The 23374-nt window shown below is 51.0% G+C and overlaps 3 protein-coding genes across 4 annotated transcripts; 2 read left to right on the plus strand and 1 right to left on the minus strand.

Annotated features, from left to right (window-relative positions):
• Positions 1-1304: 1304 nt before the first annotated feature.
• LOC117865670 (pentatricopeptide repeat-containing protein At5g15010, mitochondrial) lies at positions 1305-6795 on the plus strand. 2 transcript variants are annotated; one of them, XR_004642597.2, is made up of 3 exons: positions 1305-3364; positions 5203-5829; positions 6197-6795. XR_004642597.2 is itself a non-coding variant. In XM_034749898.2 (2 exons), exon 1 carries the CDS (start codon positions 1941-1943, stop codon positions 3336-3338), a length of 1398 nt encoding a protein of 465 aa, XP_034605789.1. In that variant the 5' UTR covers positions 1307-1940; the 3' UTR covers positions 3339-3364; positions 6197-6795. The 2 variants fall into 2 exon arrangements, 1 of the variants encoding a protein (XP_034605789.1); XM_034749898.2 differs by lacking the exon at positions 5203-5829 and having other exon boundaries at positions 1307-3364.
• A 1209-nt stretch (positions 6796-8004) lies between these two features.
• On the minus strand, positions 8005-9815 carry LOC140223487 (uncharacterized). The gene has a single exon (XM_072295325.1). The coding sequence runs from the start codon at positions 9655-9657 to the stop codon at positions 8005-8007; it is 1653 nt and encodes a 550-aa protein (XP_072151426.1). The 5' UTR covers positions 9658-9815.
• Positions 9816-12315: 2500 nt separating this feature from the next.
• Positions 12316-14904, plus strand: LOC117862771 (aquaporin PIP2-5). Its single transcript, XM_034746286.2, has 3 exons — positions 12316-13042; positions 13705-13845; positions 14459-14904. The coding sequence occupies exons 1-3, from the start codon at positions 12425-12427 to the stop codon at positions 14570-14572; spliced, it is 873 nt and encodes a 290-aa protein (XP_034602177.1). The 5' UTR covers positions 12316-12424; the 3' UTR covers positions 14573-14904.
• Positions 14905-23374: the final 8470 nt, after the last annotated feature.

Genomic DNA, 23374 nt, shown 5'->3' on the forward strand with positions numbered 1-23374 from the left:
TCACGCTGTGGCCTTCACGCGGCTCGCGGTGCATGCACGCAGGCGGACTGGCGGTGGCGCGCCCAAAGCGCAGAGCGGCCACGAGGGAGCCTCGCGCGCGCGCGCATGTGGCGTGCGCGCACTGGCGGAATCCACGTGGGCGTGGCCACGTAGGCGCGCAATCAAGGCAGGGCGCACCTGCACTCCAGCGAGCGCTGCTTTAACCCATGCAGGCAGCAGGACGACAGGCGCCCCAGCGTCTTACCCATGCAGGCAGCAGGACGACAGGCGCGCAATCAAGGCAGGGCGCGCCTGCACTCCAGCGAGCGCTGCTTTTACGATCGCAAGTGTCCGCGCCGCCCCAGCCAGTTACGACAGGCGCGCGTAGGACCCGTACGCGCGCCCGGGTTTACGATCGCTCGCCTCCCCACATTGGCCCATTCTGTTATCCCACCGCCGTCTCGATCGCCGTCGCCGATCGGTTCCGTGCGCCGGTCTGGCATCAAGGCGGACGGGGCGCGATCCGTCGACGTATGCAGCGGCGATCGACGTGACGGCTGACGGGGAGGTGTTATCTACCGGGTTCTTTGCTTGCTTGCTTGCAGCGCCGGGCCTCCTTCGACCTTCGGCCTTCGCCATTAATCGCCGCCGCTCTGTTCTGGATAAAAAGCTGGCAGGAATCCGGATCAGCAGAGGATTGTCTATGCAGAGCGCGCAGGGGTCAATACCGTATGCGTGCCGGACTGCTCGACAGTCACTGCAGCGGGCAGAGCACACAGCACACGGTACGTGTGTATTTCAATTCGAGCAAGCTTTGTCATTTGCGGACGTCTAGTTAATCTATCGGATAAACCTTATCCGTCTGAAATTTCATGACCTTCTTCAGTGAAAGACAGACGTGTAGGTCTAGTTCTTTCCTTTTTTTGGGGCCGGGGTCAAACCTGCAGCCAATCTGAAGGGTTGCTGATTTATGTATTTGCTACGTATAGCTTCGGTGCGGTGCCGTAGTGGTACGTGAAACACGATGGAACGTAGGCTCACTTACGGTTTTTGGATCGACACGTGTGGCTTATTTGATGCTACGTCTTCAGTAAACAAGCACTAATAGTTCGATTGCTTTCTCATATGCATCAGCTAATTACGGCCGTCAGCCAGTCAGCTTTAGCTTTCAGATAAGCTAGTGACGCGGCGATGGGCCGACGGTCAACTAAGGCGGTGAAAGGAAGAACCCGTCAATTTCACTATCAAAGACAGTTGTAGCTTACGGATTGGGCGAGGAGAAGACAGAGTGAGTGGGTTGCCGCGCACTGTGTGACTGTCCGAGCGAGGATTATCTATTTATCTCCGTTTTCAACACTGCTCACTGCACAGATCAGAGAACCATTCATTCAGAGATCTAACACTTGCTTCTACACTAGAAAACCCGTGGAAAGAAAGATGGAGATGATGAGTAAAGTTCCAATGAAAATCAGCAGCCAGAGCAGAAGAAGACATCACAGAATCAAAAGCCCAATAGCATTTCATTTTACTGTGAGCCCACTAATCCACCCAGCCCACCAGGTCGATTCAGTCATCTTAACCTCTCGAGCCCAAAAGATGGAAGAACGCTTTTGAGCCTCAGAACTTCGTGTGGCCGAAATGAGAGCCCAATTGACTAAGTTTTGGCCCAACAACTTGATGCTCTTCAGCGCGTCTCGTTGCCCGTCTTCAGTGCTTGACAGACGGCGGCCTCCACCCCAACGCCCAACTCTACAAACGTCGCGACGGCGCTAATCCTTGGTCTTGTAGTTGTTCGATTCCAAACCCCATCCTGCCGTTCCTTCTTCAATCCACAGTGGGTTGTACTCCCAATTCTTCGGATTCAAATCGAGACGCGAACTGGTAAATAGGAGGATTCAAATTAGCAGGAGCAGGGGATAAGATTTGCAGCAGATCGAAGTAAGTAACCGCCGCCTCCGCCGATGAGCACGGCGGCGGCGAAGAGCCCCGGCGGGGAGGAGGAGGCGAACCCGCGCGCGGAGGCGTTCCTGGAGATCATCGGCCGCGTCCCGACGGGGGAGGTGGAGGCGGCGCTGTCCGCCTGCGGCATCGGCCCCACGGCGGAGGTCGCGGAGCTTGTGCTCAAGTCCCGCGTCTGCTACTCCCGCCCCAAGTCCGCCGTCCGCTTCTTCCGCTGGGCGGCGCAATCCGTCGCGCACACCGCCTACGCGTGGAACCTCCTCGTCGACATCCTCGGCAGGGCCGCCATGTTCGAGCCCATGTGGGACGCCATCCGCTCCATGAACCAGGAGGGCGGCGGCGGGCTCGTCTCCGTTGCCACCTTCGCCTCCGTCTTCACCTCCTACTGCGCCCGCGGCAACTTCAAGGACGCCGCCACGGCCTTCGAAGTGATGGGTCGCTACGGCCTCAAGCCCGATGCCGTCGCGCTCAACTCGCTGCTATCGGCGATATGCCGCGTCGAGGGAGGCGCACAGGCCGCCCAGGACGTGTTCGAGCGCACCAAGGCCACAGTCCCGCCCGACGCCGACACCTTCGCGATACTGCTCGAGGCGTGGGAGAAGGAGGGGAACGCGGATCGCGCCAGGAGCGCCTTCACCGAGATGGTCGTCCGCGTTGGTTGGGACGCAGCCAATGTGCCAGCGTACGACTCCTTACTCTCCACGCTCGTACGCGCCGGCCAGTTAGACGACGCGCTCAAGTTCCTGCAGGTGATGCGGAGCAAGCGCTGCTTCCCGGGGATCAAATTTTTCGCCAACACCATGGATATTCTCTTCCGCAAGGGCGATTACGCCAATGCCATAGCCATCTGGAACATGATGGTCTCTGAAGCTGGCCTCGTTCCCAATTTCTCAATGTACAATGCCATGATTGTCCTCTGCTGCAACGTTGGTAGCCTCGACTATGCCCTTGGGATGCTTGATGGAATGCCCCTCAATGGTGTCTTTGCAAATGCTGTCACATACAATGCCATACTGGAGGGGTTCATCAAACATCGCAAGGCTCGTGAGGCTGAAAGTTTCCTAAAGGAGATGAGCAAGAACGAGCAACTGCCTACTGCATGCAACTGTGCTGCTGCTATCAGCTTGTTCTTTAAGGAGTTTAATCCATCTGCAGCGATCAACGTGTGGCGCTGTGTTGTGGAGCACAACATTACCCCTGCTGAGGACTCTGCTAGAGAGCTAATAGCAGGGCTGCTTGACTTTGGCAGGTTAACTGAGGTGAAGAAGCGTGCTGAAGAGATGATTGACATGAGAGTTGAGTTGTCACAGTCCACCATGGAGAATATGAAGCGCGCGTTTGCTAAGGCTGACAGGCACCAATCATTTGATCACATTGCAAGAAGGCTGAAGCGACGTTAGATACACATGAATGGTTTAATCAGCTGGTATGTCTTCTTCTTCCATATGGGTGTAATTGACTGTGTCAGTGAATGCCGTTGTTTGTGTGTGATTGCCTTCCATATGGGTGTAATTGACTGTGTCGGTGAATGCCGTTGTTTGTGTGTGATTGCCAATCATCATTTGATCTTGTGTCATCCACTTCCTAATTAGGCATCATGGCATTTTTTTTTAATTGAACTACCAAATGGTCCAAGTTTTTTACATGCCAATTCATTGTTCCTCCTACCTGCTGTTGCTCTCCTTGTTTTGGTAAATACGGTCATTTGACACAACGTAAGGCTTATGGAAAGGGCCAGAATACGTTGACCTGTTCCTCTAATTTTCCCATTAACCAAGGGATATAGAATCATTGGGCTTGCACACAAAAACCTTTCGCTGAATAGCTTGTTTCCCCACTTTCAATCTAATGACTCCATGGCTACGTCCTTGTTTTCTGCTTATCCATTTTTCTCTGATAACTTCCATCACTAGTTGTCCTGGTCTTGTCAAAATTGCTTACAAGCCAAGTGTTTTTGATATTCTGGTTAGGGCAAAAGGAAAGTAATTCATGATGTGATGCAGTTCTCTTTGATCAACTCCTTATTTTGCTGTTTTGGCATAGCCGAGCCAAGTTATATTGTATTTTAGATTTAACCAAGCTAACATGGATTGGAAGTCAAATGTGAGATTCTTAACCCTAAACCTTTGAATAATTTCTTTCCTTGTCATACTCCAAACTTAAAGCCGAGAAGCAGTGTTCTATTGCAATATTATTCTTCTTTCCTTGTACCCTACTTAAAATACTTTTGAATGCTTCTGGTCCTCATGGAGAAAGATTTCATTTAAGTATGAAGAATGGGGTTCTGAGTTGGGGCAGGATAAAGTTAAACCTAACATGAACTGCAAACAAAAAAAAGGAAAAGAAAGCAGAAATAAATATATGTAAGCCATCAATAGTAGTTACCAATTGAAGAGAAATATGCTTGTTTTCTGCATTGTTCTTAAGGCGATATGGGGTCTTGTGGCACCTTAGGTATGCCTTGTCACCTAGCCGACGCTTTAAGAACACTGTTTGTTTTTGTGTTCAGCACAACCACCAGATATGTGGCTGCGACAATTTTATGGAAGTGCATGCTTTTACTTGCTTGCATGTTATTGTCTTATCGTCTGCTTGTTAATTGTGGTATGCTTTGCTTGATACCTTAAGGTCGCTTTTCATACTGTGATATCCTAGTTTTAAAAACTGGACCTCATTAGCAGTTCAAACAGGAAAAAAATCTGGGTTGCATCCATTATCACTAACTTGGCTCCTGTGTTTGACACGAAACTTAGCACCCTTTAGTTCTATTTATCAACCTTTAGCATTTTTCTTGGACTACCTTTTGGATCAAAGAACCAGGTCTGACCAGTACAATGGCTTTACAAACTATGCTGGATGCCACCAATTTTAGTTGGGTTTATATTAGCTTAGTTGTTCACTTTGTTTGTAATTAACTTAGCATCTTCCCTACTACCAGCAAAATGATCAAGCAAATTAGTGTAGCTCTGTAACCATTCTTTGCGTTTACTAGGTTTTTCCTGTTGGTGCTTAAGTTGGTTTAGCTAGGATACAAAATTAGTCTCTCTTCTAAATGTTTACTCCATTTCTACCTAAATCTCTAGACTTATCCCCCCCTCCCCTGCCATACTTCAACCTCTTCTAAGCCATGCCTTGGTTTTTAGTGATCCACTGGATGGAGGTTAATCTTTGTGATGTAATACCCCACAATTGTTTGGTCTTTGGTGTCAAACAGTCAAATCCACTCACCCTATTTTTTTTTTTGCTGCAAATGTGATCATAAAGGCCATCGACTCATCGAAGCATCAACAAGAAGATCATCAATGAAATGGTGCATGTTAGGAGTTTTTTTTTTCCAAAAGGAAAATTTGAGGATTGTTTTCAAAAGGATATCCGAAGGACCTTGACGAAAATAAGAGCCGAAGATACAGAATTTAAGGCACACCACGCATCATGATGCAAAGCATAGTACTCCCTCTGTTTCAAATTGTAGGTCGTTTTGGCTTTTCTAGATTCATAGATGTTTGTATACATCTAGACATACACTATATTTAGGTGCATACAAACATCTATGAATCTAGAAAAGCCAAAATGACCTACAATTTGGGACAAAGGGAGTAGGTGCCATATGCCCCACATAATCACTAGGGGCAAGGTTGAGGCTTGTGGCAAAAGGACGAGAAAGGGAGGGGGTAGCTTAGCAACCTCTTGTTTGCTCGTAGTTGTGGCTACCATAGTTGTTGATAAATGAAGCTTGCACAGTTGTCATCATCACTATGGAGAAGGAAGCATGAAAGGACACAAGGGAGAGGGAAATGCATGAGCAGTGAAGGAAGGCAAGGGCGGTAGGTAGCAGGAGGCGAGGCAAGGGTAGGGCTGAAAGAGGGGACAAAGGCACTAGCATGTAGCGAGGTGAGTAAGAAGGGATGATTAGGCGGACAAAAGTTGGTTGGGTCCATTTCCTAGCTTCCAAATGTTGCATTTTAAATTCATTTTCTTTGAGTCATTGTTTTCTCATGCATTATGCATTAAAGTTTGACTATATAATATTAACTATTGTTATAAAAGAAATATTCTCTCTTCATTATTCCCCCTATTGGCCTAGCGCATCACTATGGTCATGTTCCAAGTCATGAACTAATGCTGGGCGCGTTCGGTTGGGTGCCGATGCTCACTCTGCCAATCGTTCTCTTGTCAATGCATTTTTGCAATTGCTTGGTTTGACACCTACATGTCGCCTACATTACCGTGCTCATTGTAGTTTTTTTCCTCAATGCAGGCAAAATGGCGGGGCGGGATTTGGCTACTCATGCATTGGCAAGCTTGTCTGCTCGCGATTTGGCTAGGCGACGTGGACACGGATCAAACAACCTTTAACCCTCTTCAACCTATGTTTTTGCCACCCGCAACCCTCATCCTTTTGCGGTGACTATTCTTTGACACCATTATCGCATACTATGGAGAAGGATCTTTAATTCCTCAACCTAAGCTCCTCTTGCCCAACACGAATCCGCGTTTAAAGTTGCTTGTAGGGATGTTTATGGCCCCATTCTCCATTGAGCAACTAACATGTTAGGCGAATGAGTGTGGGGCTTCCTTCGCCTCAATGCGGCGCCTAACAGTGCAAACTTCCCTAATGGATATAATGGGTAGGGGGTGTTTTGGGGGGTTGAGGACATCCTCTACCCTAGTTTACCATATACTTTCGGGGTTCCACAATTATGACATGTTAGGAGCATATGTGAAGGTGCCCACCTTGGCGTCCTCATCTTTCTTATATTTTTTATGTTGCTATGGATTGTGATTTAGCCTATGTTACTATGTATGATGGTCTTGCGCCATATTCTCATCTTAGAATTTTAATTGCACCTTGTGTCATATTATGTGTCTTCAAAACCGCTTCACCTTCTCTGCTCAGTTGGGGCCTTTGTTTCTCCAATAAAATGTGGAAGATTTTCATAGGTCATGCTACTCAAAGTCATAGAGCATGACCTAATTGGTTATTTTTTATAGTCACTATTCTATTTCTGTCAATGAAATTGTGAATTTGCAAAATTGAAATTGATTGCAAACCTTACTGAATATTTTCGAACTTTGTTCAGACTGTAGGAAAGAAAGTACGTCTTGTCTTCTCGCCTCTGTTTTTTTTCCTACAAAAAAAAGGAAAGGTCTGGGGTTAAAGGCAACCATTGGCTTTTCTTTACCATGAACTATTTATACATCTCTTTACGGGTGGAACACACGTGTGCTTACCTACGTCTCCTTTGATATAAAGGACCCAATGGTGCATAGGAAACCCTTGGATCATCTAGCCTCTTGGTATGTACCCTCATGAATGCAAATATCTAGGCTGCAGCTTGCAGCCACTGATTTGACATACAATCGACTATGGGTTTAGTTATGTGATATGCTGGATGGTCCGGCTTATGTTACTTAGTTAAGGAAGTGGAGTTGCGAAGTTGAAGTTATTTATCATGAAGAATAGCTTCTTCGTTTTCTTTTTTTGAAATTTCATATTTTGTCATTCCATGCAGTTTTAGACCCCCAGTAAAATTTGTAGAAAGCTCCCTTAAAATCATTTTTTTCCCAGAGGGTTAGGGTTGCATGTGATACAGCTCCATGATCAGCCTGTCACTGCAGTGTGTAAAAGACATAAGGAGCATTAAAGTTTTCTAAGTTGTCAATAAGCCATTATTTTGCCATTTGTTTTATTATCTTGCACTTGTTATTAGTGACAAGTTTAAACGTCTGGCTGTGAGATTCTGGAGGAAAGGGACATTTGATGTGCTCGACTGTTGAATTTTAATGCCAACTTTTTACTTAGGAAAATTGAGTGGTTAATATTCTGGGCTCTGGAATATACTGTTAAATGTCATTAAAACCTTTGCTACTGAGCAACTATTTGTTTTAAATTTCCTAAAGTGAGGTGCAACATCAGTTGTTTTTAATTATTGAATCTTAAGGTCAACCTGTAACTTTATGAAAACTTGGATGGTTAGCATTCTTGAGTATACTGTTAAAAGTCATATACACCTTCGCTATCCTTGAACTCTTTTTTGTTGCCCTCAATTTCCTAAGTAAACATGTTTACGAGAATGGCGAGTCGCTGCGGCGGACGATTCCTTGATCCAGCATTGCGGCACACTGCCGTTCCAACTCGTCCTTGTGCGCCGCAGGGTACCGATAAGGGCGGACGGCGACGGGCTGGGCGTCGGCCTTGAGAAGGATGCGGTGGTCGTGCGTGCGCTTGGGAGGAAGTCCGACGGGATCCGCGAAGAGTCCGGCAAAGGAGAGCAACAGCGCCTCCAAGAGAGAACACGCCTCTGTTGTAGCGTTCAAGGTCGGCACCGATGGGCTGGCCACGCCGGTCCAGGAGACAAGGCGCCCCTGGCGCAGGAAGTACATGCGCCGGTGGGCGAGGTCCCAGACAATAGGTTCGAGCTCGCCGAGCCACTTGGTACCGAGGACGACGTCGTACCCAGCCAGCGGCATGACGTAGAGGTCGGCCGGGAACGCCTCGCCGTCGATGAGTAGGGGCGCGCTGCGGATGACGCCGGCGCAGGTGACCCGCTCGCCATTGGCGACCAAGGCGGTGAGGCGGGGACGCGGGCGGGGACAAAGACCAGAGCGTCGCGTTGCCTCCTCCGAGATGAAGTTGTGCGTGCTGCCCGAATCGAGGAGGGCGACGAAGGACGCGGCACCGAGGACGATGGCGATCTGCATCGTGCTCGCCATGGGCACCCCAGCCACGGCCTGCAGGGAAAAACAGGGCGCCTCGGCGTCGCGCTCCTTGTCGTCAGCAGTGTCGCCGGCGTCCTCAAGCTCCACGCCTTCAATGAAGAAGAGGCGCCTGCAAAACCGGTTATGGCCCCGTGTGTACTTTTCGTTGCAGTTAAAACAGAGGCCCAGGCGGCGTCGTTCCGACATCTCGTCGAGGGTGAGGCGCCTCGGATTGCCCTCGGCGCGGCCCTGCTGGGCGGCCACCGGAGGAGCTGGGAGCGCCAGTGGCTGCGGGGGCGCCGGAAGCGCGGGCCTGAGCGTGGGAGCGGGAAGGAGGCCGCGCTGAGGCGTCCGAGGGAGAGACGGCGCCGTGCGGTCGCTCTCCATGAGCTCGACTTGGCGGGCCAGACTCATGGCGGCCGCGAGTGTCGCCGGGTTGTGGAGGCGGACGGCGTGGCTGAGTGGCGGCAGAAGCCCGCCCGTGAAGAGCTGGACGCGCTGAGCCTCATCCAGGCGGCCGGCGCGGGACAGGAGGGCCTGAAAACGATTGGAGTAGTCCTCCACCGTCCCCGTACGCCGGCACTCAGCGAGCTCGAACAATGGAGCCGAGCGGAGGGGAGGGCCGAAACGCAGGTGCAGGAGCTCCTTGAATCGCCCCCATGGCGGCGGACCCTCGTCCTCCTGGAGTTGGGTGTACCAGAGTTGCGCGACATCCTCCAGATGGTACGAGGCCAGCCACACGCGTTCCTCCCCCATGGTGCGCTGTTGACGAAAGTAGGATTCGCACCTGTTGATGAAGAGCAGCGGATCGGACTTGCCATCGTAGCGGGGAAAATCCAATTTGTGGAATTTGGGGGGGCGCTCAGAGTCGCGTGGCCCGTCCGGACGTCCGCCGGCGGCACTGGTCGAGGACGAGGACGGCTTCTCCTTAATAGCCGCCATGTCGGCCTTCAGGGTAGTCACCTCCGTGGAGAGGGACTTTAACAACTCCATCACATCAGCGAGGGTGGGATCGCCCATGGCGGATGGCGGCGGCGCGAAGGCCGTGGAAGATGACGGCGACGGTGGGGGGCTAGTGATGAGTTCCGCGGCTGTGGAAGAAGGGGTGGAGCGGGTGGGAGAGGACCGGCGTGACTGTGATACCAAGTTGTCAAGGACGTCGAGTCCCCGACTGGCCGGACCGCGGCTACGGAGCTCGTAGCCGTCGGCCGTCTTCTCCGGCGAGGTTATACCCCTCAACCGTAGGCTTAGTAGAGAAAGTAAGATAGGAGATATAATTCTTGCTTATGCCTGACCAACGAGTACATGAAGATATATATGGCCAATGGCCGGACTAAATGGAGAAAGTTCCCCTTAATTGGAAGTTTCCTAGTTTACTTTCTATGTTTAGTTGCTAGAGTTGGAGCCCGGCAGAGCTTGCCCGGCGTGCTCAGCTGCCCGGCGTACGTCGCGGGCGCGTCTACGCCTGGCGTACGTACGGCCGTACATGACATCAACACCTCTGGTACCGATACAAAGTACTCCTATCTACTGCTCTATTTTTCTAAGTGAATGAAAAATCTCCAAACCTTTATTTGACCAGCTGTTTTTTTTTCACATTTCCCTGCAACTATTACATTCGGCTATTCATTAACGCATACAGCGTATGTTTCACATTAACATGTGCAGAAACGCTGGGGACCACGGGGTGGAAGTTCAATGCCTGGGCTGCTGTAATTTGCTTACTAGCCTATCTTTTGAACTAGCCTGGAACTATACTTCGATCACACAAGCAGTGCATGGGATGTTATTCACCAGCCCATTTTTTGTTAGATTTTGGCTGGTTACTGATATCCTTTGCTGTCTTGCACCTGTTCTGAAGTGCTGTTATCCGTTGCTCATTAAATTGAAAATGTGGAAACTCATTGGACGCAAGTTTGCAATTTGTATACTGTGTGTCCGAGAGCTGCTCTGTTGGCACGCAATTCTTTTAACATCTATTTTTTTTCCCTTACTGGCTGGTTTCTTCTTGGATGGGAAACTGTAGACGTTGGGCAGCGTGCGATGCTGCAATACTCATCAGGATCCGGTTGTCTGTATGCATATGCACAACCAAATTCTCTCCTTGTGTGATCAAAATGAGCTGAAGAAGAGAATCTGTTGTGCGGCATTGACGAAGAGCTCAGTCAGTTGCAGAAATCCATCAAACCAACCGGCGTGATTAGGACCCGAGCCGTCCAGCTCATTTCAACCATGAAGGCTTATAAATTATGCTGAGTGCCAGCGTCATTTCGTGATTGCTCTATCCTTGTTTCCTTTCGCTTATAGTAATCTGATGGTCGTAGTGCACCCAGGTGTCGACCTGGCACGAGCTTTTCATGACTAGAGAATAGAGATGTGTGCCTCTCGTTACAGGTGAGCTCTGAACAGGATAGCAAAAGTAAAACGAGTGAAGCTCCAGCTTCAATTCCTGTGATGGAATCTCGTGGAAGATTTGGGACGAGATCATTGGGCGCTCCCTCCCCCTTTCTGTCTCGTGCTGTTGCTGTCTTCATCCACGAAAAGCGTCTCCAGCTGCTCTGTTCACCACAGCAGCATGACAACGGCAGCCACTGATGAGCCCTGCAGACGGTTCTAGGCTTCTAGCTCCGCGGTTGGAGGCTCATTTCACTCCGTGATCTGAACTCGCGCTGCGTGCAGTTTCTTGACAAAACTTGCTGTGACCTGATGAAAAGCAAGGGGAAAAGGCTCTCCAAATACAGTGCTCGTTGCAACTTGCCCCAGACGGCCAGACTTGCGGTTTGGATGATTCAGGAAAGAGCCACGATATAATGACCTCATGACAGGGCGTAATACGCTGTGCTGCAACAAATTTGTACCACGCCGTTTTGGTTTCAAAGAAATGAGGGATACAGCCAACGCTGGCGCACGATACGACATTTAGGTTGCACCTAATCAGGCACCTGATAACGATCTTAATTAGCAGCCAGCAAGTGGTTCTCGGATGTGCCTCTACGTGGTGCTTGCCTGTCCACGCTATCATTGGCAAGCCAAATTGCTGATTGAGTAGCTCTCCATTGGTGGAGAAGGGCACTCCGTTGCCAGGCAACCGATATTATTTTAATTAAAAAATCGATTTTTTTTGCAGGCGCATTGTGATTATCCAGTAACAAAGTACAGCCTCCATCCAGCAGTTGGAAACAGAGGGATCTAGAAACTCCTTGGTTCCGAGAAAGAGAATTCGCATGGCCGTTAAGCACAGAATTCGCTGGTCTGTGCGGCAAGCATAGCAACTGCATGCATAGCCACGGTTCACCTCATCGTTCAGGCGTTCACACCGTGCATCATCGTTCACCAGCCCATTCTCAGAAGCAGACAGAAACACACGCATCACAATTCACATCGCTAATCGTCGCTGAATGAAGCTTAGCCACTGATTAAAATTAGCCAGCCTCCCCGTATTAGGCAGAGCCACCGGTTGGGCTCTAGAATTATCTAACGATGATGAGCGCTTTAGTCGGTCGCGGTCGGCAAAATTATAACCCAGAAGCCTCCACAGCCAGACGCTCCGCTCCGGGGGGGCTTATCCCTGACGAAGAAAATCACTAAACAATCCAATCATGAAGAAGCAGCCGCCTGTTCCTGTCACGAACCACCACCGTCTCTGCTTCTCACTCTCACTCCCGGCCCCTTAAATACCTCGCCTCGCCTCGGCTGCCTCGTCACAGAGCTAGCTAGCAAGTCAGCAGCAGCAAGCAAACACACAGCGTTCGTGAGCTCTTCCGAGCTTGCATTGGTGTAAGCAAGGATGGCGAAAGACATCGAGGCCGCGGCGGCGCCGGAGGGCGGCGAGTACACGGCCAAGGACTACAGCGACCCCCCGCCGGCGCCGCTGATCGACGCGGAGGAGCTGACCAAGTGGTCGCTGTACCGCGCGGTGATCGCCGAGTTCGTGGCGACGCTGCTCTTCCTCTACATCACTGTCGCCACGGTGATCGGGTACAAGCACCAGACGGACGCGGCGGCGTCGGGCCCCGATGCGGCGTGCGGCGGCGTGGGGATCCTCGGCATCGCCTGGGCGTTCGGCGGCATGATCTTCATCCTCGTCTACTGCACCGCGGGGGTGTCGGGGGGCCACATCAACCCGGCCGTCACGCTGGGCCTCTTCCTGGCGCGCAAGGTGTCGCTGGTGCGCGCGCTGCTCTACATCGTGGCGCAGTGCCTCGGCGCCATCTGCGGCGTGGGGCTCGTCAAGGGGTTCCAGAGCGCATACTACGTGCGATACGGCGGGGGAGCCAACGAGCTCAGCGACGGCTACTCCAAGGGCACCGGGCTCGCCGCCGAGATCATCGGCACCTTCGTGCTCGTCTACACCGTCTTCTCCGCCACCGACCCCAAGCGCAACGCCCGCGACTCCCACGTCCCAGTAAGTAGCTCTGCACTGCGGCCTCTCACCTATCCAGCTCGATCATGTTTGTGGCGCGCAGTAGTGGGATAACGATGCTTAGTTTCAGATATGAATTTGCTTCTTTATTTGCTGCAAGGAAACGAGCTGGTAGGAATATTCGTTTGATCACTAGACACTAGTGGGGTAGTTTTTCGTGAGATGGTCCCTAGCATAGCAACAACTACGAGTAGAGCAGTTGTGAGGTGGCAATTCGCAAGCGATTAGCATTTGATATGCATTCTTTTTCTGGACAGGACATACTATAGAGGTACCAAAGACCAATGGAAGTTTTCAGTGATATGATAGGTTTACTGTTTGTCTCCGTTTAGATATGGTGAACCATCGCTTTAAAGGAGCAGCATGTGAAAAATATATATACAGTTCATTGTCTTCTTGTAGGATGGGTTTGAACAAACTAATAACATGTATACACGCTTAATTTAGAATTTCAAAAATGTTTGGAACGTAACAGCAGTACGGAAAGAAAATTTTTTTTGGTCTTGGCGTACTGTATCATGCATGGAAATAAACATAATGCTGAATTGAAACTTGGTCCGTTAACTGACGGAATTTCAGAACTTTTAGAAAAAATATACACAGTCGTCATATAACGTTCCAAACTGTCCTGCTTTGTTCATCAGGTGCTTGCTCCTCTTCCCATCGGGTTCGCCGTGTTCATGGTCCACCTGGCCACGATCCCCATCACCGGCACCGGCATCAACCCCGCCAGGAGCTTGGGCGCCGCCGTGATCTACAACAACGACAAGGCCTGGGATGACCACGTACGTCCTACTACACTACACCTCGTCCTTCTCCTGCTAATTAACAACCTAAAGCGCTAATGGCTTCGTGTCAAAGAAATTAAGAAGTGCTAATGGCTTACAGCATGGCCGGTCACTATCACTAACAGGCCCAAGCTTAACTAATCAAACAAAATTATTGCGATGCTTCTCAGCCGTAAGTTCACTAGTAGCAGATAGAACCCAACAGATTATTTTAACATTAAAATGTATACGAAAGGCTCAGGAAAGTCAGGATAAGGCTCAATGATCACTTAGTTAAACTGATCAGCAGATGTCACCCCAATTGATTGGTATGCAGTTTTCTTAGTACGATAGCCTATGTACTACTCACAGAGCTACAATGACATTTTCAGCCACAAGATTAAAAACCCATTAAGTCAAAACACGCAGTCTAATCTGTTCCCAACAACCCTCCGACCTAACTGAAAAAACTTTAGCCTATGTACCTAATACTAGCTTGTTCCATCTTACTGTTGCATATCATTTGGAATATATGAAATCGCAACCACCTGTAAAAGTGTGATGAACATAATCAATTGGAGTTGGAGTGTCTTGCATCGATCGCTTACGCTGCCTGTATATGTGGTTGCAGTGGATCTTCTGGGTGGGCCCATTCATCGGCGCCGCCATCGCCGCCGCCTACCACCAGTACGTGCTGAGGGCCAGCGCCTCCAAGCTCGGCTCGTCCGCCTCCTTCAGCCGCTAGATCGACAGCCTCTCCCGCCGGACAACCGGAGGCGTGAACTGTAGATATATCAGCGGCCGGCCTCCCCCACTGCAAATCTCCTGAATGCTACGTGTGCATCGTTGGTAGCTTCCCTGCTAGTGGGATCATGCATGCTTAATTATGATCTGCGTGCCTCCTGTATTTTCCGAGTCCACTGCGTCTGATTACCTTTTTTTCTTCTTCCAAACTAGTGTGATTGTGCTGTTTTACATATCAGTGTACGTAAGACAACTTGAAAAATGAAAAAGAAAAAGGAAGAAGTGTGTGATGTAAGTTTTATGAAGTGCTTGAATGCTTTTGGTTATATTTAATTCCGATCTTCAGGCTACCACTTAAAAAACAAGTCATTTCATGAATTTAAATTTCTTCTAAAATCACGTCATTGTTTCCTCCATTTAGTATATGCATGCGTATGCTGCAGGAAATTAGCATTAAATATGGCTAATAAATAAGAGCAAACAAGATAATTTTGTGTTAATCTATCTAGAATTCCTAAAGAACTTTTTTTTACAATGGATATTATCATGTTACAAATGCTTTCTAGAGTTTTACGGGCTGATACTTAGCCTCTTGGGCCTTTTTTTCATAAAGAGTGCGTGTCTTGGGCTCTTCCACCGTACATGGATTGGACTCGGAATGCAACAGGATCCTAGTGCATCTTTTTTCCTTGACTATTAATGATTTAAATACAACTCTATACTTTCTTCTTTCACACATAAAAAAAGCAAATTTATTTCATATCATTTTCTTTGTTATATATATACGTATATACATGTGTTATCTAATAGTTTTTTTTTTGGGTGAGGCGGGGGAGGGGGCATCTGCCCTCATGATTATTAGCGGGCCTATCGAGACTTTCTATCGCAACTTCTGTCCTTCTATTCTATTGAATCCAACCACCAAGAGAGATGGAAACGGCTATCGCACCTCCTGTGTAAATTGCTTGCGCTTTCATTCTCGTTTCATGCAAAAGTTGCAACCGGAGTTACACAGCTTCCTACCATCTGCTTTTTAGGCTCCCTCTGGTTGGACTTTCAAAGTGCTTTGACTTTCAAGAAAAATTAAAAGCTAACCAACGGAACCAACTTCCTCCTAGGTGCTTTGAAGAAAGCAACTTCCGTGCAGTTCATTTCCCACAGCAGCTCAGACCCTGCTTTTAGCGGCTGCGGTGGGCGGTTTTTGCCCAAAATTACCCGTCTGCCACTCGTAAAGGAGCGTACCCCTTCGATCTTTCTTTCTTTTCCTGTCATCTTCTCTTCTTCTCCGCTCCCGCTGGACCCGGAGGATCCCCACCGGCTACACTACCTCGTCGGGCTCCCCTCCTCGAACCCCTCCCCTCCCGGCTAGCGGTGGGCCCCTACTCCTCCTCTCCTTGCCAACGGTGACAGCGTCCCTCCTCCTCTCCCGGCTAGCGGCGGCAGGGTTGAGCTTGGAGCGGCGCGGCTACAATGGCGGCCTGGAATCCTTCAATTCCCGCCCGTAGCACGGATGGCGAACAACGCGGAGGCTTGCGAAGGTAGCCGGAGAGGTGGAGGAGACAGGGGGCGCGGGCTATTGGGCTCTGGTGGCACGCTGCCGGAGTTCTTGGCCTGCGGGCGAGGAGGTGGAGCTTGGACTGACGACAATGGTGGGGGAGGAATCTTTTGCTTTCCGCCCAGGGAGCGGACGGTGAGCAGCAAGAAGCGATCGGGGGGGGGTAGCTGGGGAAGTGGCGCAGGCACGTGCGAGGGCTATTGGGCGGCAGTGGTGCATAACCGAGGGATTTTGGCCGGCGGGGAGGAGCGGCGGTGTGCGGGTGCGGGGACGGACCGCCCCGGCTGGCAAGTACGAGCAGCAGTGAAGGGGCGGTAGCAGCCGACAGGCACGAGGAAGGCCCCTCTTCTCCTTTGGCGGTAGCCCTCCTTCTCCTATCCCGGCGGCGGCGCCCCTCCCTGGGCCCCTCCTCTCCCGGCAGAGCGCGCGGTGGAGCGAGAGGAGCCGAGAGCCGTGGCGCGGAGGGGAGGAGTGGTGGCGGGTTGGGGCGGAGGGGAGGAGCTGCGGCGCCCTTTCTTCTCCTCCCGAGCGCAAGCAATAGCAGCAGGGAAGCCACTCCGTTTCCACCACTCAAGCGGGCGGCAGCGCAACTGGTGCTTGCCGGCCTTTCCTCGCCGGCGCCAGGTGGGCCCCTCCAGCAATTTCCCTCTCCGTCCCCGCTCCTCTCGTCCCCGGTGCAAGCTGCATGAGCGTTACTGTGCACGAGCGGACCAGTCCGATCGTCAGTGAAAGAAGAAGGAGCGGACCAATCCAATCGTCGGTGAGAGAGGGAGAGGGGTACTATATGAATGACATGTGGGTCCGCTCCCTACTTTTTCCAAAAACCACAGCTGTTTTACCAAAAGGCTTTTCGATAGCCCACAGCCCATAGCTCACAGCTACTTTTTCATAGCTCACATCTCACAGCTACTTTTCCAAAAGCCACAGCTCAACCAAACACACCCTTAAGCTAGTCTAACCCAATCCCAATTAGTAGTGTGGGACTAAAGTCTATGTTGCTGCTAGCACCCTGCTAGCACGCACGCACACCACTTTTGGCCTGGCCTGGCCTGGCCATGGGCTGTTACACTTTGTGTATATGTGCAGTGCATCCGTCTAGTGCTCCAACTTAAGGTCGTGAGTTTAGCGGAGAGCCTTAAAGCTTTTTGGCGATGACCCCGCCCTAGATGCTTGGTAAAAGCATATGCAGTGCATCCATCTATTGCTCCAACTTACAAGTCGTGTATTGTGCATTTAAATTAGATTAGAGTTTGGCGAAGGCCCCTATCAGTCATACATCTATGGGCCCACCGGAAGGTTTGGATAGTCCTACAATACAGGGTTGTACACCGAGATGTGTCAGACATGTAGACTACGGTGCAAGATGATGTGGTCTACATAGAGGATAAGAACTAGTCAAGAATTAGGAAACTACTTGTAGCAATTAGAGTATGACTCTCTAGTCGAATCTGACTAGTATTCTTGTAAACAACCGACCTGTAACCCTGCCCCCGGCAATATAAGGCGAGGCAGGAACCCCCTCCAAACAAGTTTAATCAATACAATCCAACCAACATATAGGACGTAGGATATGTCGGCCATACATCTATGGGTCCATCGGGAGGCTTGGACAGTCCTACATATGGGGTTGTACACCAAGACGTATCAGACATGGAGATTACAGTGTAGGACAACGTGGTCTACGCGGTGGACAAGGACTAGTCAAGGATTAGAAAACTACTCGTAGAAATTAGAGTAGGACTCTCTGGTCAAATCCTACTAGTACTCTTGTACAACAACTGACTTGTAACCCTGCCCTCGGCAATATAAGGTGAGTCAGGGACCCCCTCCAAACATATGATCAATCAATAAAAACCAACTAGCACACAGGACGTAGAGTATTACACGACATAAGCGGCCCGAATCTGTCTAAATCGTGTGTTCGAGTTCACCTTCGAGTTTCTGGTCTTCGACGAGCCCCACACACAAAACAGTACCTTGAGTACCCCCTCGGTAGGTTGCCGGGTCTAAATATCGACAGCCGGTGCATCAGGTAAGGGATCTCGCCAAAGATCCATCGGCAAACTCGATGGCTCCAATCATGATAAAGTCCACCGTCGCGTTTGAAAAAGGCGCGACGTTCATCTTCAGCTCCTGGGTCTGCTTTGCGAACAACGCTGGTAACTTCCACTGCCACATCGCACCAGCTCCGGAGGAAAGGCACTACGACATCAACCTCCATCGCCAAGCTTTGGAGGATTTCGTTGAAAAATTCAATGAAATTTTCGACCTCTTCTGAGGTTCCAGGGGTGAGTCTGAGTCCAACTCGACTTCTTCCACCAGTTGGACTGGTTCCCATGAGCTGGCGCTCGAGCCATCGCGCGAATCGGTCTACAACACAAGTCGGTTCCTATTTGGACTCCACAACGCGAGCACCGTCTACCAAGCTTCCTTGTCCAGATCCCAATCCAACTCGGATTCAATCAAGGACTTCGACTACTACTCGGATTCGGACGAGAAGATTCCCTTATCAAGTCCGCAGAAAGGCCTGGTGATCACGTCTACTCCATAAGGCAGATTCGTCTACTGGCCCAGCATGAAACCATCTGCCTTCACCAGGGACGACGAGTCACGCCTCGTCGCGTATTTCAACAACCTCCCATACCAGGATGGAACACCTCTATCTCCTATCTACGAAGAAGATGGTCCTACAGAGATCATCACATCAAGCTCGAGTAGTTTCTCCCTAGAGCGAGAACTACTTGCCATTGTCACTCCCCAAAGAGCCAACAACGATGGAGCAGAACAACCAGAAAGGAACCCACGACGTGAGCATCACTCAGACGACGTGTCAGCGAATGAGCTCACCACCAACATAGAAGGAGAAGAGACGGAAGATCAAAGGGCGCGCCGATGAGCAAGAAACGCAAAGTGAGCAGAACATCGACACCGCCTTGCAAATGGCCTACCCATCATGAACCTGGATCACGCGTTCGAAGCAATTTCAACGCGTCAACATAACACTCCTCTCACCATCGTCGCCTCCATTGACCTGCTCACTCGGGCGATGGCGCTAGACAAGTACACCAGGCAATTAGCTCTACTAGCGAAGCACGCGTATGAACTACTCGATCAACAGAGTCTGATCAACTCAGTCCGACGCACCTTCTCCCATCATGGCAGCAGTGGCAGGCATCCAAGTCGCAATGAAGCCGCCAGAAATGAGGTTCCCAGGATTGAGCAACCCAGGACAAGTCAACACAGGGCAGAAGGTAGTCGGGCGGGACCTCTCGGGAGGCCTTGGCCACCATTGGCCCTACTCGGAATCTGAGCAACCTCGCGACTTTCGCTAGCAGATCAACCAGAATCGCGATGCTCGTAACATCATCGAAGGGTGCCGCCGCAAACACGAATTCGGAGCATTTAGAGTAGAACTCTCTAATCGAATCCGACTAGTATTCTTGTAAACAACCGACCTGTAACCCTACCCCCGGCAATATAAGGCGAGGCAGAGACCCCTTCCATATAAGTTCAATCAATACAATCCAACCAACACACAGGACGTAAGGTATTATGCGACATAAACGGCCCAAACCTGTCTAAATCGTGTGTTCGAGTTCACCTTCGAGTTCCTGATCTCGGTGAGCCCGACGCATAGAACATTACCTCAGGTACCCTCTCGGTAGGTTGCTGGGTCTAAACATCGACAGCTGGCGCGCCAGGTAGGAGCTCTCGCCAAAGATCCGCCGGTGAACTCGATGGCTCAAGTCATCATCAAGCCCATCATCGCGTTTGAAGTAGGCGCGATGTTCGTCTTCGGCTCCTAGGTTTGCATCGTAGACAACGCTGGAAACTTCCACCGCCACATCACATCGGCCCTGGAGGAGAAGCAGTACGATATCAACCTTCATCGCTAAGCTTTGGAGGATTTCGTTGAAAAATTCAACAAGATTTTTGACCTCTCTTGAGGCTCGAGGGATGAATTCGAGTACAACTCAACTTCTCCCAGCAGTCGGACTGGTTCCCACGAGCTGGCGCTTAAGCCATCGTGCGAATCGGTCTACGATACAAGTCAATTCTCGTTCGGACTCCGAAGCTCAGGTGCTATCTACCAAGGCACCATGTCCAGATCACAATTCAACTCAGATTTGATCGAGGACCCCAACTACAACTCGGATCCGAATGAGGAGACTTCTTTAGCAGGTCCACAACAGGGCCTGGTATCACATCTACTCCACAAGACAGATTCATTTACTAGCCCAACATGAAGCCACCTGCTCTTGCCACAGATGATGAGTCACGCCTTGTCGCCTACCTCGACACTCTCCCATACTAGGACGGAACACCTCTATCACCTATCTACGAAGAAGATGGCTCCACAGAGGTCATCACATCAAGTTTGGATAGTTTTTCTCCTGAAAGGGAACTTCTTGCCATCGTTACTACTCAAGAGAGCGACGGTGAAGAACCACCAGAAAGGCATCCACAACGCAAATGTCATCCAAACGACATATCACAGGATGAGCTCACCGCCAACGTAGAGGGAGAAGAAACTGAAAGTCAAAGGAATCGACGGCGAGCAAGAAACACGGCACCAGCAGATCATCGCCGCTGCCTTGCATCCAACCTACCCATCATGAACCTGGACCACACGTTTGAAGTAGTTCAATCGTGTCAACACTATACCCCTCTCACCACCATCACTTCCATTGACCTGATTACTCAGGAAATGCCACAAGACAAGTACACCAGGCAACTCGCTCAGCTGGCGGAGCGTGCGTACGAGCAACTTGATCAACGGAACCTGATACATTCAGTTCGACGCACCTTATCTCATCACAGTAGTAGCACCAAACCAAGTCACAATGAGGGTGGCGGACCAAGTCGAAATGAGGATACCAGACCAAGTCGAAATGAAATACCCAGAATCGAGAACCCAAGACCAAGTCAGCACAGGGCAGAAAGTAGTCGGGTGGAATCCTCGGAAGGCTGTGGCTACCGTGGGCCCCATCTAGAGCCTGAACGCCCAGTACATGACCTCCATAAGAAGATCGACAAAAATTGCAACGCCCGTAACATCATCGAAGGGTGCCACCGAGAATGCGAGCAAGAAGTCGAGTACTCAGGAGAAGATTTTGACGAATTTCCCACCTTCTCCAAACGAGTACAAAAGACGGTCCTACCTGACAAGTTTAAACCTCCGGATATCACCAAGTACGATGGCAAGTAGGACCTAGTTCAATGGCTAAGGTGCTACTCGTTGTCAGTCCAAGCGGCGGGAGGAAACGACGACACCAAAGTTACTTACTTCCCCATCTGCATGGATGTAGGGCCACTCACATGGCTTGAATCTCTAGATGGGAACTCCATTGACACGTGGAGTCAACTAAAGGCGACATTCACAAATAACTTTGTAGGGAAAATGTAACGTCCTGGCAATAGGATTGACTTGTCTCAAGTCAAACAGCAACAAAGCAAGATCCTGCATAGTTATCTACACTGTTTCTTCGATAAGAAGGCCACTACCATGGACATCACGAAACAGGACACTATAGATTGCTTATAGAACGGTCTCTATTCCTTGAGCGTTTCCCCCAGTTTCTGCTTGCAGCTCTTGAGGTCCCAAGAGTTGTCGGGTCGGGTGTACGTATCCTGGAAGTTGTCGATGAATATCCAGCGGAGCTTGAACAAACTATGGATCCAGTCTGGCTGGAGATATTCCAACCATGCTTGAGCTGAATCTGCGAGGAAGATCGACAGGTACTAGATGATGAAGTCGTTGTCGTTGGGACCGCCAGCTCGACAGGCGAACCAGTAGTCCTCCAGCTAGACACTGGGGTATGTGTCCCCAGCGTACTTGCTGATGTTGGTCGGGGCGCGGAAACACTCAGGGAAGGGCGCGGAGCGTATCTTCCTCCCAAACACCTTCGGGCCCAGGCCATACAGGGTAGGAGAGCATGAGCGCTCGTAGTATCGGTCGCGGCGGCCGCGGTGGTCATCGCGGTCGTGATGACGTTGTCTGTCAGACTCCGCACGTTCGCAGCACCGTGTTTGGATCGTGCGACGCGTATTGTGCGCCCTGCCCAAGCAGCTATGCGTCGAGGCCGAGGGGCGCCGTGGCGCTAGTGCCCCTCCCGCGGGTTGGCCAGCTTCCTGCTGGCCACCTACGGGTGCGGCGGGTGCGCAGGAACCTGGGGGCCACCTGCGCTCCACATCCGGTGGCTGCTACTCGCTTCTTGTATCCGTTGGAGGGAGCGCTCCGCCTGCTGGACCACCACGGTCTCGAGCAGACCTTTAAGCTCACGATGGATGCGTAAGCCCTCAAGGTCTTGTGGCTCAAGGATTGAGTGCAGAATCATTGCCGCAGCGGCCACGTTGTGGCTGGCACAGTCAAAGCGGCGGACTCCGTCTTCGCTCATGCACGTGATGGGAACAGTCGCGGGCCGATCTGGCCACCTATTCTCCATGCTGCTTGGCGTGCTTGGCACACTTGCGCTCCAGCTGGGCGCGCTTGCCGTCGAGCTCTGCTGCTTCGGCGGCGAGTTGTTACGCTTTTTCGTAGAGGTACACCTCGCTCTCCTCCAGCGTGCGCTGAATCAGCTGCACACGCTGCCCGTCAGGAGGGGTATGCCCGGCGAGCTCTGCCATGAAGCACTCCCTTGACAGGTTATCGCGGAGTGGATCTCCATGAGGTCGTGGAAGGACGCCGGCGCGTACTCCGCCGCACCAACGAATGTGGGGTTTAAGGGGTCGGGGCAGAGCCTGCGCTCGAGGTCCATCTGGAAGAGCTGTGCTGCGTCCCGGAGCTCATACGACAGATGAACCATAGGGTCCCAGAATTCACTCTCCGGGGGGAGTGGGGCCTCCCCCGAGAGTTGGGTGAAGACGTTGGCCAGTGCATAGAAGGTGTGCTAGCAGGCCTCGGGCTTGGGGTCCGTACTCAGGTGTACGTCGATCTGATGTGCTAGGGTGTTGCCATCGATGGGCAATGTAGCGGGCCGCCACTTGGCGACGCCCCCTCCAGGTCAGGCTGGATGGGGAACCCCTCCTCGAGGAGGTGCAGGTGACCTAGCTGGTCGGTGACGAAGTCCAGGCTTCCGAAGTGGAATGCATGGGCTGGAAGATAACTAGGGATAAGCTGTACCTCGCCCCCAGCATCGACAACGAACTCGAGGCTGCTGAAACGAATGGTGTTGCCCGGGATGGCACCACCGTCGGCGCTGAGACCGAGGGAGGCCATCGAAAGCTAGTGAGGAATGCGCGACTACT

The sequence above is a fragment of the Setaria viridis genome, chromosome 7, assembly GCF_005286985.2.
Source record: "Setaria viridis chromosome 7, Setaria_viridis_v4.0, whole genome shotgun sequence".
Lineage (NCBI taxonomy): Eukaryota > Viridiplantae > Streptophyta > Magnoliopsida > Poales > Poaceae > Setaria > Setaria viridis.